Source organism: Haemaphysalis longicornis, unplaced genomic scaffold (assembly GCF_048455015.1).
Source record: "Haemaphysalis longicornis isolate Haplotype H1 unplaced genomic scaffold, Haemaphysalis longicornis Haplotype H1 scaffold_3, whole genome shotgun sequence".
Taxonomy (NCBI): Eukaryota; Metazoa; Arthropoda; class Arachnida; order Ixodida; family Ixodidae; genus Haemaphysalis; species Haemaphysalis longicornis.
The window spans coordinates 88562738-88576356 of record NW_027526335.1 but is presented as its reverse complement, the minus strand read 5'-3'; the positions used below and the strand labels follow the sequence as shown (position 1 = coordinate 88576356).

At 45.9% G+C, this 13619-nt stretch overlaps 2 protein-coding genes and 1 non-coding gene across 3 annotated transcripts; 2 read left to right on the top strand and 1 right to left on the bottom strand.

Moving 5' to 3' along the window:
* Nucleotides 1–459: 459 nt before the first annotated feature.
* LOC144174800 (uncharacterized) lies at nt 460–7568 on the bottom strand. Its single transcript, XM_077703692.1, has 6 exons — nt 6908–7568; nt 6627–6787; nt 5400–5581; nt 4658–4793; nt 2617–2746; nt 460–1937 (listed from the first exon to the last, which is right to left on the bottom strand). The coding sequence occupies exons 1-6, from the start codon at nt 7251–7253 to the stop codon at nt 1846–1848; spliced, it is 1047 nt and encodes a 348-aa protein (XP_077559818.1). The 5' UTR covers nt 7254–7568; the 3' UTR covers nt 460–1845.
* Nucleotides 7569–7655: 87 nt separating this feature from the next.
* Trnaa-cgc (transfer RNA alanine (anticodon CGC)) lies at nt 7656–7727 on the top strand. Its single transcript has one exon. It is a non-coding gene; the product is annotated as a tRNA-Ala (tRNA).
* A 570-nt stretch (nt 7728–8297) lies between these two features.
* Nucleotides 8298–13350, top strand: Ppp1r15 (Protein phosphatase 1 regulatory subunit 15). Its single transcript, XM_077703693.1, has 2 exons — nt 8298–9537; nt 12215–13350. The coding sequence occupies exons 1-2, from the start codon at nt 8719–8721 to the stop codon at nt 12416–12418; spliced, it is 1023 nt and encodes a 340-aa protein (XP_077559819.1). The 5' UTR covers nt 8298–8718; the 3' UTR covers nt 12419–13350.
* Nucleotides 13351–13619: the final 269 nt, after the last annotated feature.

Genomic DNA, 13619 nt, shown 5'->3' with positions numbered 1-13619 from the left:
ACTCTTAAATATGATTTTGCACTAAGAGTGTCAACTGAACTAAAACAATAGTAGGCAACAGTCGGCTTTGTGAGAGAAAAAAAAACTTAAAAAAATTTCAAACTATGATTAACGGTGTTGCAACAATATCTGTGCCAATTTAGAACTTCTCTTTTACACTGCCACTGTGTTACAAGTTCAAATCACATCACACACCTGTACTCATTGTATTCAAGCCCACCTAGCCTTAATAGGATAAGATCAGCATTAAACACATCCTGTCATCAGTCCACGAAGAAGTTTCCTCCACAACACAAAATGCCATCTCGCATTTTGAAGTATAGTTCTGAGTACAGGGTATTAAAAGCTTTTGTAAATAAAAAGTGAAAATGTGCACTGGGTGAGATGAACTCGTAATACCTACCAGTTCCAGGCTTCGTACAATACTGCAATGCTGCACATTCATATTTATATTTCTCACACACACACACACAAAAGAACAACTTTTCACTACAATCATTTTTTCTTAAAAGCTTTTGTAATATATCCACATTTGCTTGTTTGTGCAGTAGTTCTGGACAATTAATTTCTAGAAAGAATGTGTGTGTGTTTTTTTTTACATTGAAACTTCATAGCCTTGGTTTGGTAATGACTGAAGCTTCCTAAAGCAGGCAACAGAGGTGGAATTTCTGGATGAGTGTGGTTGCACAATGTTAACAGTGAGAGGCAATGTTACTATGCCACAATTTACCTGTGGTACCACAACACAGAGCACCAGACTAAAAGAACGGCTCAAAAAAACTAAATGCCACACAAACATGAAACAACTGGGTCAAACTTGGTTTCAGTGAGGTGTACATCCAGTTTATCCAGACACAGATTGTCACAAGCTCGAAAGCAGTTAGCACCATTTGGGCACAGCCACCGACAACTTTGAGCAACATGACAGCACAGTCTCGCATTACATCTACGCTACGTGAGAAATGACTCCAGAAGTTCCTGAGACTACCCAAGTCTGAAGCAAACAAAACAACCGTTCGTAGCCATGCCCGGGTAACTTTGGCACAGTCTTCGGTGACACACGGGAGCCAACTTGACCGCACTTGCACATAATAAGAGGCAGGACTAGACTTGCAGCGGGGCCTCATAGGATACAGTCAACAGTTACACTCGCTGCAACCACCACAGCTTCACATTTGCTTAGGGGAAAAGGAATGAGCTTGCCAGCAAGACCATTCACAGAAACATCCACTGCTCCCAACAAGCTGCTTTGGTTGGCATTTGACTACGCCACGCATATATTCTTTTTACAACCCATTAATCCAACTTTTTTTTTTCTCTCTCCCTTTTTCTGTATTAACTGCACTGCTCTGCATCATCTTTCCTTTCTTTTTTCCATAGTGGGCACACCACAATATGCCCTTTGAAAGCATCTTTTGATTGTCTTCAAAGGCATTTGAAGTAGCACACTCGTGCCAAACTGGGAAAGATCGATGTGGCACGCCAGACATGCTAAAAAGTGCGTCTTTGGTGGCTCTAGGCACGCCTATGTCTATTATCGAAATATAGTTGTGCTTTTACAACCACAGCCTACACTGGCTTGTTTATAAATAAACTTAAAAATTATGACGTGCACCATCATATAATGTTACACAGCATGCAGTATGGCATTTTCTAGCCAAACGCTTGTTTAGTATCTACTGTATAAAAAGGTGCTCTGCACTTGGAGGGCAGAGGAAAAGTGTTAAAAAAAGGACTCTTAGCCGACGCCGAGCTATACCCAAGTGAGAGGTAATAAACAGCCCGACATTGAAGCAAGGATCAACCTGAATGCCGCACTGGATGCCGGCCAAGTTGTGGACTCCTTCAGTAGAATGAACCCAGGTAGGCAATACTTGGCAACCCTCCGAGGTGTACAGGTATTGACCTTGCCTTGGATATTGTGCTGCTGAAGTACACTGAAAGAGGACAGGGAAAGGGTCACGCACACTCAAACATCCACATTCTGCGAAGATTAAAAAACATTGAAAGCAATGTAACCAGCATTACCAAATCTTATAGGGAAACAACAGTTTAAAAACAAGTTGGCCTATACTGATCATGAATAAAAATATTTCAGTAGCACCGACAGTTGTTTATTAACACACAAAAAAGTGCCAAAAATTTATGCACTGTTTTTTCTAGCAATGAGCACCCAACTAGCCCAAAGTCGAGCCAAAAGTGTGGTACCCATCCCCCAGCACTGTTTTTATACAAGTAGAACTATGATCTATTTCAATCTTCCAGTCCGAGCTCTTGAGTGTTCACAGTTCAAGCTACAGAAATCTCAATGTGAGTGGTGGAGGCTTTCTGTGTGAAAATTTCAAAAGACTTAAAAATGGGAACTAGTGCTGCAGAATAACTCAATTTGGAGAGCTCTCGGGGAAAACGAACTGCAAATGTTTGGCTTTAGGCGGAACGAATCGTGTGACCTTCACAATTCACGCGTGGTTCCAAACTGCGAAGCCATCAGAGTTGGCAGCATCAATCCTTCGCGCTACCCTTGCATTCTTTTGTGGCTCTGACTAACGGCAGACAAGACTACGTTCCCCTCGCACAAGACTTCTCCATGGTGGGTGGTTTCGTGCAGGCCCTTACAGATGTCGTTTGGCCTCAGGAGCACAGACACCAGGCGGCAGTGACGAACGCAGAGCTCCGAAGGTTCGAGCACTACAAGCCGGCTTCCTTCGACTTGCACGAGCCAGGAACTTGAGAAGTCCGTTTCAGGCTGCAAAGACAACATGGCAGCGGCTGCCTCACTGACTTCGTCTCTCTCCGGCCAGCCCCGAGAACTGCTTGAAATTTCCTGGCCCCATTGCATCAACTTTCGGCCCCGAGTAAAAAAACATGCGACAGATACCATACACAAAAAGATTATCACTGCTTTTGTCACTACCGCAAAAAGGAACTTGGGGCAGATAAGGATATGTCAAGCTCCGACGGTGTAGCAGAATACACGCTGGCTGCATTTAGAAGTACAGAGACAATGAAACAAGGTCTTGGCATCACTGGTGTTTGCGTGCGAGATTCAGCAAGGCCAGAGGGCTGCACCGCGACACTCGTGATAAACCAAAAACTGACCTATGAAGAGCCACTCTTTGCGGAGAAAGTCCTATCAAGATGTTGACACAAGTTAGTCAGGCTGATACATCTGTTTGCTCTTTTACTGTACAAAAAAAAAATTAACTTTTTTTTTGCAATCTGTGATATTTGGCAGAGGCAAAGGCAGTGTTCTTGAAAAGCACCCTGTACAAGCAGCAGCCAACAAACACATGGTAAACCGTCATTATAATGCTTATTGAAAGTTGTAAGTGGAAGTTTTGTGCTACATTTGCAACGTGGTGTTGGTGGTGGTTGTAAGACACAGATACTTTAATAAGAGATTAGCCGGGCATAGTTGTGTGGCCAGCTTCAGATGATGATGATGATGATGATGGGAATGGAAGTGGTAGGTCACACAAGGTGCGTACCCAATTGGGGATTGACCGATACAGCTGGAGGCCCATGCAACTGCTCCAAATGGCATGCACACATTCGGGCGTCTTCCCAAAACAACCATGGGTCAGTTGCTTCGGACGGCACCTTTCAGCAAATCACCAGCTGCTGCTGCAAAATGCAGCAGTTTGGTCAAGTGGTTGTCCCACTGTTTTTTTTTTTTTTTTAATTCATCACTGGACTGATCAATGGAAGTTCCGGAACGTCACAGTTCCAGCCTTAGAAAATGCACGCAGCATAAAAATGCTGCTCGCATCAGTATTTCTGCTAAACCAGTTGACTTTGTTACAATCAGTGTTCACTTCACGCAAGCATCACAGTCGAGTGACCCGAAATCATCGTAATATCCATCGTCATCATTAGCCTAAGTCCACTGCAAGACGAAGGCCTCTCCCACGTCTCTAGTCACTACCGTCTTGTGATGCCCTAGCGTATTTTCCAATTTCATCCCTCCATCGTCTTTGAAGCTCTACTTTTCATCCGCATTTTAGGCACCCACTCTTCTCCACGGATGGTCCACTCAGCTCTCTGCAGCACATGCCCAACACAAGCCCACTTGTTCCCCTTCTACAATGTCTTCCACCCGTGTTTGTCCCCTGATACGGGATGCTCGTTTCCCATCCTTAAGCATCACTCCTATCCTCCTGCTTTCCATTGCTCGTTGGGCTGGCCTAAGCTTTCCTTCATAACGCTTAGTAAGGCCCCAACTTTCTGTCCCATAGGTCATCACTGGTAGTATACGCATTGGCAGTACTATACCTTTCTTTCCAGTGATAGAGGATGAATTGATAGAGTACTGTTCACTTAGTGTGCTTGCCGAGTGTCTCAACTGCGTATAACAATTGACCTGAAAAACTGATTAACGAAGCTGCAACCACATAAAAAGAAATGCATGACCATCACAGCTTATTTTCAAGTGTCATACTGTTTATTGGCAACCTTGCTGTGGTGATGATGAACGCTTAGCAGCAAAAAGCCAGTACTAGCCAGTAGAAAAGCCAGTAGTAAAGCAAGCCAGTTGCTTGCAGTACTGCAAAAAGCTGCTTTTTAAAAACAGGAATGGCAATACAAGCGCTGTCGTTCAGGAACTGGCAGCAATGGACAGACTACGCAGATTTGTTGGGGAAAGATGAAGCTCTTTTACCAAATAGTAGCTGGGTGCATCCGGGCCATCGAAGAGCAGGAACCTTTGCAATGACACCTCAGAAATGTTCTGCACAAAATATGGCCGGTGGAAGACTTTCCTTAGAATGCGTGCGGCTGGAGGGGATGCCAGCTGCCTGTAACGCAAAGAGATTCCCAATATAAAAATTGCGCAGTTCCAAGGAGTCTAATAAAAAAGACAAGGTGACAAAAAAGACAACGGCAGGGATGATCACCAACACTGCTGCAATGTAGCTTACCACATATTCTGCCAGCATAAAATACAATGGCTTCATAAAATTATGTGTGTAAGACAACAGCGGCTCAGGCAGCCAAATCCATGTGGTTTGACGCCACAACCTCAGTAAATGGTGGACTGTATAGCCTTCCCAGCTTGCCACTCCACCTCGAAACTATCTATACTTGAACAGGGCTTCTACCAAGTTGTCATATTATTCCAAAATGATGGCAGTGACAACAAATAAAAGCGGCACGGGCTTAGGACGTTGCACATTGCTAAACTGACCGTCCTTTCTTCTCCTGAACTTGCTGCAGTAAGCTCCATGGTGGAATTAAAAAAAAAAATGTATACATATATCGTAGGTTCGAATGTGCTATTTATATTAGGGCAATGCACTACACAGCACTGCGCATTACCACAACAATTGTGGGCCGTTCCAGTCAAATAAATGGCGGGCACCTACTAACCATGCAGCGCAAAACAAGAGGAAGGGTTTTCTTACCATGTGATGTGAAAAGACTGATCATCCACTTGCTGCCACTTTTGCCAGTCAAGCAAATGGCGAGGTTCGTGCACGCCATGGAGAGTTGAAGAGAACTTCACTGTCGTATCTTCGGTCAACTCATTGTGGGCCTTCAGGAAACTGTGCAGAAATTCTCCACTGACGTTGTGCCGCAGAGCATCCTAGAGGACAGAAAAAAAAAAAAAAAGGTTGCATGAAATCTCATTAGTGAGGCCTGGGTGGTATTCATCTCATGCTGGTGTGCTGTTTACATTTTTGCAGTGAACATTTAATGGGCCATGCAACAAGGGGGTGAAAAAAAAGCTTTGTCTTTTCTTTCTGCACGGAGGCAACACGAACGATACAGCCGTTGCTAGCACAAGACAGCACTACAGTTTGAGCTAGTTTCTAATTTCTTTGTTGTAGGCACAGCCGCAATACTTGGCTTAGATGTTTCGTGGCCTCATAATCTAACAGGTAGACACATTGATTCGTCCCATCTGGCGTGCATTTTCACCTGAAACTTAACAACTTTTTTTGAATACTGGCATTTCAAATAGGTACGGAGCCCAAGGTAGTGTGGTAAAGTGCTATGACGCAGCCATAACCGGACAAATGGTTTTGGAATTCAGCATGCCACCACCAACCTTCCCTCCCTGTTCCTACCCCTCCGCGCTTTTGAAAGGTCTTTGAGGACAGAACACAACTTCGTTTTATTTCAAAGAACCAGCCTTTGTTAACTGAGTCGACTCAATTCCCAATCCGGAAGTCATTTTTTTAAACCGAATGCAGACAAGAAACATTAAAAGCTTTCAAATTTCGCATTACACTGCACGTACGCACTCAAATGATATGGTCAAAATGAACGAAAGGCACTACTACAATCACAACATTTCTTACCAGTGACCAGTCGCCACTGCTTTACCTGCTTCCTTTAGTATTGAGCTTGGCTGTTCAAAGTTGGCAATAAAATTGCCATTGATGTTATTGGGAAAAAAGGGTATTTTGAGTGAAACAAACTTGTATTTTGTCTTCATGGCCCCTCAACACAGCATATGGACTAGCAACATTTGTTTATTAATAATTATTTGTTAATAATTCATAAAGGAAACATGAGAAAGGACGCATTTGATCGAAATAATTTGATGAAACAGTGTTCTACGAGGTGCTCGTTAGAGGAACAAAAAAAAAAAAAGGATTTCGAGGCCTGGCTTTGACAACACGAACCTTGACAACAAACGGAACAAGACTCCAAACGTAGTTTTCGGCAGTTTCTGGGTGTCCTGTCAAGTCAACAATTGCCTTCAGGTTTTCACAGGGCCAGCACTCGGATTCGTTCATTGGACTGAAGAATGGGTTAGGAATCAGACACCTCCTATCGTGGTAATCTGGAAACAAAAGGAGAACGCATACCTGTCAACGACAAAAAATGTTAGGCACTCGACAACGCGACATTGACACAGCAGAAATATCAGTGTCGCATGGGCGCTGAAAAACCGCTAACTTACAAGCTAACGATGGGAATCTGTTGAGCAGAGGCAGTGCCAGTAATCGAGCGGTCCGAAGTCCCGGATAAGTGTACTTGTCGTACAACCGGTCCAGGGTCATGCCGCAAAAGCAAACGTGAAGTACAACTCTGAACAAAATGACGACAACCGAGCACCACACGAGGACGTTCGTCATTCCCGCACAAGCACTCGTCCAACTTTTCCGGCATGTTTGCGTTCGCTTTCCTCTCAGAAACACGTCTTCGAGGCAGGCCGTCACGATGCTGTGCGGTATTTCACTCGCTGTTTGCAGCAAGTCCCTTAATTCACGCCTAAAGGAGTCTGCCGGGACGTTCGCAGAGCGCATGACGGCTGTGCAACTTCACCAGTGAGCACAGGCGAATGTCGACAGGGTGGTAGTGAGGTTTCTGCGAAGCGGCCCACAATTTTGGAGGAAGTTGCCTTCATACTCTGTCATACGCATAATGCCAGGCAATGCGGCGTCGTACAGGATGCCACACCATGAAGAATAAGGATTCGCAAGTTTCACCGACACCGTCGCACGCTCTTTTCCAGTTTAAAACAGGTTGTTGTGCTTCGCAGATTGTAGAGATGAATTTCAATGGTGAATTGAAGATATGCTACCTAATAGCCATACGTGATTAGAAGCATGGCAATAGACAAAAACAATATAAACAATTCAAAAACTTTCGCTTATTATAATTAAACACGCGAAGATATAGTACATTTCAGATTGACCTTGTCGTCCGGGGGTGTAGCTCAGTGGTAGAGCGTTCGCTTCGCATGTGAAAGGCCCCGGGTTCGAACCCCGGCACCTCCACTCTGGGCATTTTTTTTTTATGTTAAAAAAAAATTGTTATGCATGTATATTATGCATTTTTTACTGTCTTCTTGCTCCATGGTTTAGTTTTTCCACCGAATACAAAGCAAGAAGCAGGATCATCGAACAATCTGAAAGCTGCTGTAGGCGTTCGAGGATGACGCAATGTGCTCTCCGCAATATTACTAAAATTTATGTCCCTTCGCCTCCTCAGGCGCATAAAGGTTTATTACAAGGGGCGAATTTACGATCTTGTGAAAGTGCACTGGTTCAAAAGGTGATCTGTTGGGGACTATATGCTCTGGCGGAATCGCAAAAAAATTTACAGTCGTTTGTCCTATATAACTTTTTGTAACTCCGTAGGCGTACGGCGTTGGCCGAACAATAAAAGTGAATGAAACTAACTGACGCGAAGCACATCGCTGCGATGTACTGCTTTGAGGGCACAGGGGCACAGTGAAAGATTGCACGAGAACTATTTAGGACAGAACGTCGCGGAAGGTTACTGTTTTTTTACTTTTTTTTGTACCGGAAATCGCTCGGCCTTTCTGCGTGACGTAGGCGCTGCTTGGCGGGATGTGACGTTGAAACAACTGCCATTTTCGTCGTCAACTTCAGCTGAGAAACATCGAGTGAGAAATGGTTTGCTCTCGGAACGTGGTTTTGTCAAGAGAATTTCAAGCGATCAGCGGTGATTACTCTTCTGTTGGTGGTTGTGAGACGCGTATGTTTATCGCCGGTCTCCACTTTTGCCTCGATCGTCGGATGCAGAGTGAAGCTGCCCTCGGTAAGCCTTGCGCCTGTTCCATCAGCAATCCCGTGAAGTTCGAGCCGTGGTCCAAGCGGCGCAGGCCTATCTGGAGAAACCGTATCGCCATTTATAAGGGCGATTGGTGACCGCGCGGCTGCTGTGATTGCATGCGCGCGTTCGGCCAAAATTGGGGTTGCGCAGCTGACTCATCACGCGGCGTCATTTGGTGCGTCTGATGCTATGAGCGAAGCATGCCAGGAACCACGCAACCTCACGTGTGACCTGGGCGCCGTGAAAAAGTCCACGAAGAATGGCTTCCTAGCGTCTTTCAAATGTGGCCGTAGCGGGCCTTCCCTGTCTTGTGGGAACGCCGGACGCTCCAGAGTCGGCCAAGATTCCAACTTAGCGCGCAAAAGATCTGCCACTCAAGGACTGACGATGTGCATCGACCAGCCTTGCGAGGACTTTCGGGTCTCGTCTAGCCCTGACAGCGCAGCTGACAGCGCCGAAATGCCGCCAAAACCGAGGAACCGACGGCGGAAGAACCGCCGTGCGAAGCCACCGCGGTCGGCGCCTGTCGCCGCCAAGTCGGCAGCGGCTATCCCGCCAGCTGCTACTAGTATCTGCATCGCGCGGTCTCCGACCAACAAAGACTTTATACTCCGCGTTGACTCCCCGGCGCCTGTGTCAGTTCAGGACGCAAGAAAGAAGCCAGTTGAGGCGCAGGCTGCGGCGGCCTGCTCGCCCCCATACATGAACTCCGCTATTGCGTTCATCTTGGGCGGCAACGAAGACCTCAGCGACACCGCCAGTGACTGGGACGACGTCGACGGCGATGCAGCGGAGGACGTGTCGGACTTTTGTGACCTAGTTGTGATGCCGCTACTGACGAATATCCTTTCGGTGTCTGTGCTGGGCTCATGCCCGATGGTGCAGCGTGGCCTAGGGGATGAAGTGGACGGTCACCAGCCATTGTCACCGCTCGTGCGAGACGCCAACCACAGGTGGAACAAATCGTATCGCGGAAGCGTCTCCAAGGCCCAGCGCACACCAGCAAAGGTGATTATCCAGTTGCAGAAGTGCCAGGCGTGCGGCCGCAAATCACTGATACGAATCTAAAGCGCCGTCGAAACGAGGTCTAGCCGTTATGCTGAAGGTCGTCGTAACTTGGCCCCTTTGTCTAGTCGGCGAGTTTATTACCGTGGTCTGTTTTGTTTACAACCTGACAACGTTGATATCAGTGGGCGGGGGAGGCACGTCCGTCCTGGTGGCGGCAGCAGCTGCTTTTATTGTAAAATCGTCGATTAATTTAAGTGGCGGAGATTATTGCGCTCATGAAACCGCACTTGTAAAAGGGTGTTGGTGGGGTGTCAAACTCTTAAAATGGACCTTTTTCCAGTATCGATCTGCGCATGCGCGGGCGGCCGGTCCGCCATTCTTGGCTAGCGCCTCCGGCAAAATAAACAAAAGGGTGCCCGCCAGCTTTATGTTTGGGGAGAGGCTATGCTGTCCAGCGCTGCACGTTTTTATTTTTTCTCTTTCGACAGCTCGAAGTGGGTTCGTAAGTGCACACAAAAAGGGCTTTCTAGGGAAAGGGGCAAAGACATTTGAGGCTGACCACGCTGGAAGCACATGCAAGCCAGTGAGGGAGTAACAAAAAGGAAAAAGAGTAAAGAAAAAGGGGCGCTTCGACCACTGCAAATTAGTCACGGGAACGACGCCTGCTGCCGTGACATTCACGTGAAAGGCACGGGTGACCAGTTGGTGCGGAAGGGGCTACAGTACCAGGATATTTTTTGTGAACGAGTTCTACGAAAGCTCGACTTTTTGAGGGCGTGCATTGCTGCCAATTTTAGTTCGGCGTGGCGGCCGCTAGGAGGATCGGTACTGGAAAAAGGTCCATTCAGTTCTGTATGAACATTGAGTAGCTCTGCTTTTCATCATGATTTGAACACTGGAAAACTGGCCAGCACCTCACTTTACTAGAGGCATACTTAGCAGCTGTGCTTAATCCTAAATGCCTTGTTTTGTTTGCCTTAAAATCTATTTAGGAAGACCACCAAGGACTTTTGCAATAACTCGTGACTCATAGTGGCATACATGCAACATTGACTAATGCAACAGTGACTAAGCACTTTGGTGGCATGATGTAATGTTATGGTGACTTGTGCTATTGTAATATGCCTGGGTGATGACATGAAAATACCTTCTTGCCTACTTTTTTTACCTGCTACCACGATGGCATTGTAATACAGCGTGGCACCATTCAACAGAAGCTAGGGCAGTGCGAATCAATAGATGCTGTTGTCTTGAAATTCATCAGAAAATACATCATACATCACGTCTAATAGCTGTTGAGGACAAGAATATTTATAGGAAAGTAAAACATTATGTACGCAAACGCAGGCAAGTCACAAGGGAACGATGGCATGTGTGCCCAAATCGTGCTTCCTATACCTTGTAGAATATCTTAACGTGACTGTCGTCGCACAGAGCAAGGTTACTGATGCAAGCATAGGTATCTTGTACAAGTAAAGATACTGCGGTTATGCATTGCAGAGTTAAAAAGCGCTTGTTTACTCAAACGGGCCTCCACTAATGTCATTGTGGTGAAAGTGCAGTCTTGCTCAATAAGGGAGTGTGACTGTGACAGAGAATGCGTAACTTGTGGCCCGACTTGCCTTGCATGTGCTTCTAGGCAACATGTGCAAAGCCTTGCTGGTGTTGATTATCGGGTCCAGATTGCAACAAGAACGAATCTTACCTCTGTAACGATGTGTCCTTTAAAGTGTGTTGCACTAGTTGATTTTAATCCGCATTTTAAGCAGTGCAGAACGGTGACTCCTTGAAGAGCCGGGTAGCCCGAGAGTCATTTTGCTTTTTGAATTGCATGTTTATGTTGAAGTAATAGAAGTTGTTTCCTTCCCGGATCTAAAGTTGCTGTTCTGAAGTTGTTGGTAAAAGGTTATTGCAGACTTATCGTGTGGCTGGGCATGCTGTCCGAAATGCCAGCTCTCTGGGCAGTGGTTTTTCTTTTCTTTTTTTTTTTTTTTTTTAACCCTCTCTCTCTGGCTACAATAGGTGTGCGAGTGTCGGAACTTGCCACTGCCCTGTTTTCTAGTATAGTGTGGAAGAAGCAATCCTTGTCTGCCAGTCAGCGCTTAAGAAGAGGTGCTTCGCAAACAGCTGGAAGCAAAATGCTGCTCTTGAAGAGCAGCAGGTGCGGTGTGCAGGTTTCCTTTTTCCCTAGTCACCTGCACGTTGTGAAGAAGAGCATGCCGTATCGGCACGGCTGCCACACAGCGCGCCTGCCAAGATGGCCCTTTTATACTCAAGTACAACTAATGAATGACAACGCTAGTTGCCCCCACACCTTATCACTGCCGCCGGCTGTGCCTCTTACAGTACAGACTGCATTACTGCAAGTATTTTGAACGTGACACAACTTGTTTTCGTGACTTTTCGGTCTTCATCCGCTTACAAATGACCACAGCAGTGACAAACAAATGGCTTGAGAAATAACAGACAGTGTCATGCATTAAGCACTATCTCCTTTCATAATGTTTCAAACTGCATGCGCATGTTGACTTCCGGGTCCGTTGCTTTGGCAAATTAATACACTGCGTAAGCTACATCTGTTCCTGACTTGCACACGAGCATAGCACGTCACATCAGCCAGCTTTATATGCAAAAGTGCCTGAAATTTTCTCTTTTCCTCTTCTTTTCCTCTTCGTAGGTGAAGTTTCCCACTGGCGACGATCTTGTGGAAGTGCACAGAGCTGACGATTTGGAGCGAAAGGGCCCATGGGAACAGATTGCGCTTGATCGGCGGCGTTTCCAGTCCCGGATCAGCTCAGTGGAAAGTGTGCTGGCGCCGGTACTCTCTCCTGACCACCGGCAAAAGATCTACGAGAAAATCCATCTGTCAGCCACGGACTGAATGCGTGGTTTGGTGTCGTGAATCAGCCGTTACAAAATTGATTGGTGTGCTTCGAACTGAACAGGTTGCACCGTTAGTACTCTCAAAGCCCCCTTGTATGTGTGTGTGTGTGTGTGCACGCATCTGTGAAAAGAACTGAATTTTATACGATACCAGCAACTTGTTGTGCAGTGGTGAGGGTTTGCAATTGCATTGCCTAGTCTCCCTAAATTCATTTAGAGCCGGATGTGCTTGTCATGCTCACTGTGATGTGAATCTGTGACTCGGCGGGACGTTAAATTGCGCCAGCTGTGGAACTGGAGGTATGTTGCAATACCTCTGCCCTTATCGTACAAACTCTCTAGTTTGCTGGCTTAGCTTTGGATTTTGCTGGGGGCTTGGCTTACGCTTTTGTCTGTGAGAACAGACTCGCTGGCAGCTTACTGTGTTTTTTGCTAACTTTTGCGTTCCACCCATTTAAGTAATTTGCGTGGATATATAAGGCAAGAGTGCTGTGAAGGGGGGTTTACACACTGTGAATTTGTTTGAATTGGTATACCCAACTGCTCTGGCAAACTGGGACAAAATTATCGGCAAAGCAACAGGCAATTCAGGCAGATGAAAGAAGGAGATGGTGGGTGACAGGTTTTGTCACCAATCTGTCAGTGCAAGAACTCCACTGTGACATGGTGCCCAGGGACTATGCATTCCACATTTTGTTTCATACTGTACAATAGCAGAGGACTATTTACTTAGCATTGTATAATTAATATATCCTTTAAATTTCAGTAAAGACTACCCCTTCCTGTTAGCAAAAACCTTATTTGCCACTGTGTATTATTCTTTGTGACAATGCACTGGGCAGTGTGATGCTTTATGCTTGCTTTGCTGGCTTTTGTGAAGTTTGTGCTTTGTACTGTTTGAAGGATGTAAAATACCTTCTTCCAGTATCATACATGCGTCTGTTTTTATTTTTCCATATCTCTACATATGCATTTTACCGAGTGATCTACATAATTGAGATGCGTGTTGATGCTTCTGCCATATCTGTACTTACCGTCCTTGTAGAATGTCTCCTGCCATGGTTTATAGTTAAAAGGTTTCTTTGAAGTGCAGTTCACACGTCAGAAACCCCAGGTGGCTTCAATTAATCTGGCTTCCTGTCCACTACGCTGGGCCTTGTACTCCTCACTCCATTTCAGCGTGCTAAAAGGCAAGTTTA

Excerpts from the sequence above, each read along its gene's own strand:
- LOC144174800 (XM_077703692.1), bottom strand. The coding sequence starts at position 7,253 with ATGCGCTCTGCGAACGTCCCGGCAGACTCCTTTAGGCGTGAATTAAGG. Across the intron at positions 5,582-6,626 it reads TTGTTCCGTTTGTTGTCAAG|GATGCTCTGCGGCACAACGT; the intron begins GTTCGTGTTGTC and ends TCTGTCCTCTAG. Across the intron at positions 1,938-2,616 it reads CCTGAGGCCAAACGACATCT|TGTACTTCAGCAGCACAATA; the intron begins GTAAGGGCCTGC and ends GTCCTCTTTCAG.
- Ppp1r15 (XM_077703693.1), top strand. The coding sequence starts at position 8,719 with ATGAGCGAAGCATGCCAGGAACCACGCAACCTCACGTGTGACCTGGGC. Across the intron at positions 9,538-12,214 it reads CCCAGCGCACACCAGCAAAG|GTGAAGTTTCCCACTGGCGA; the intron begins GTGATTATCCAG and ends TCCTCTTCGTAG.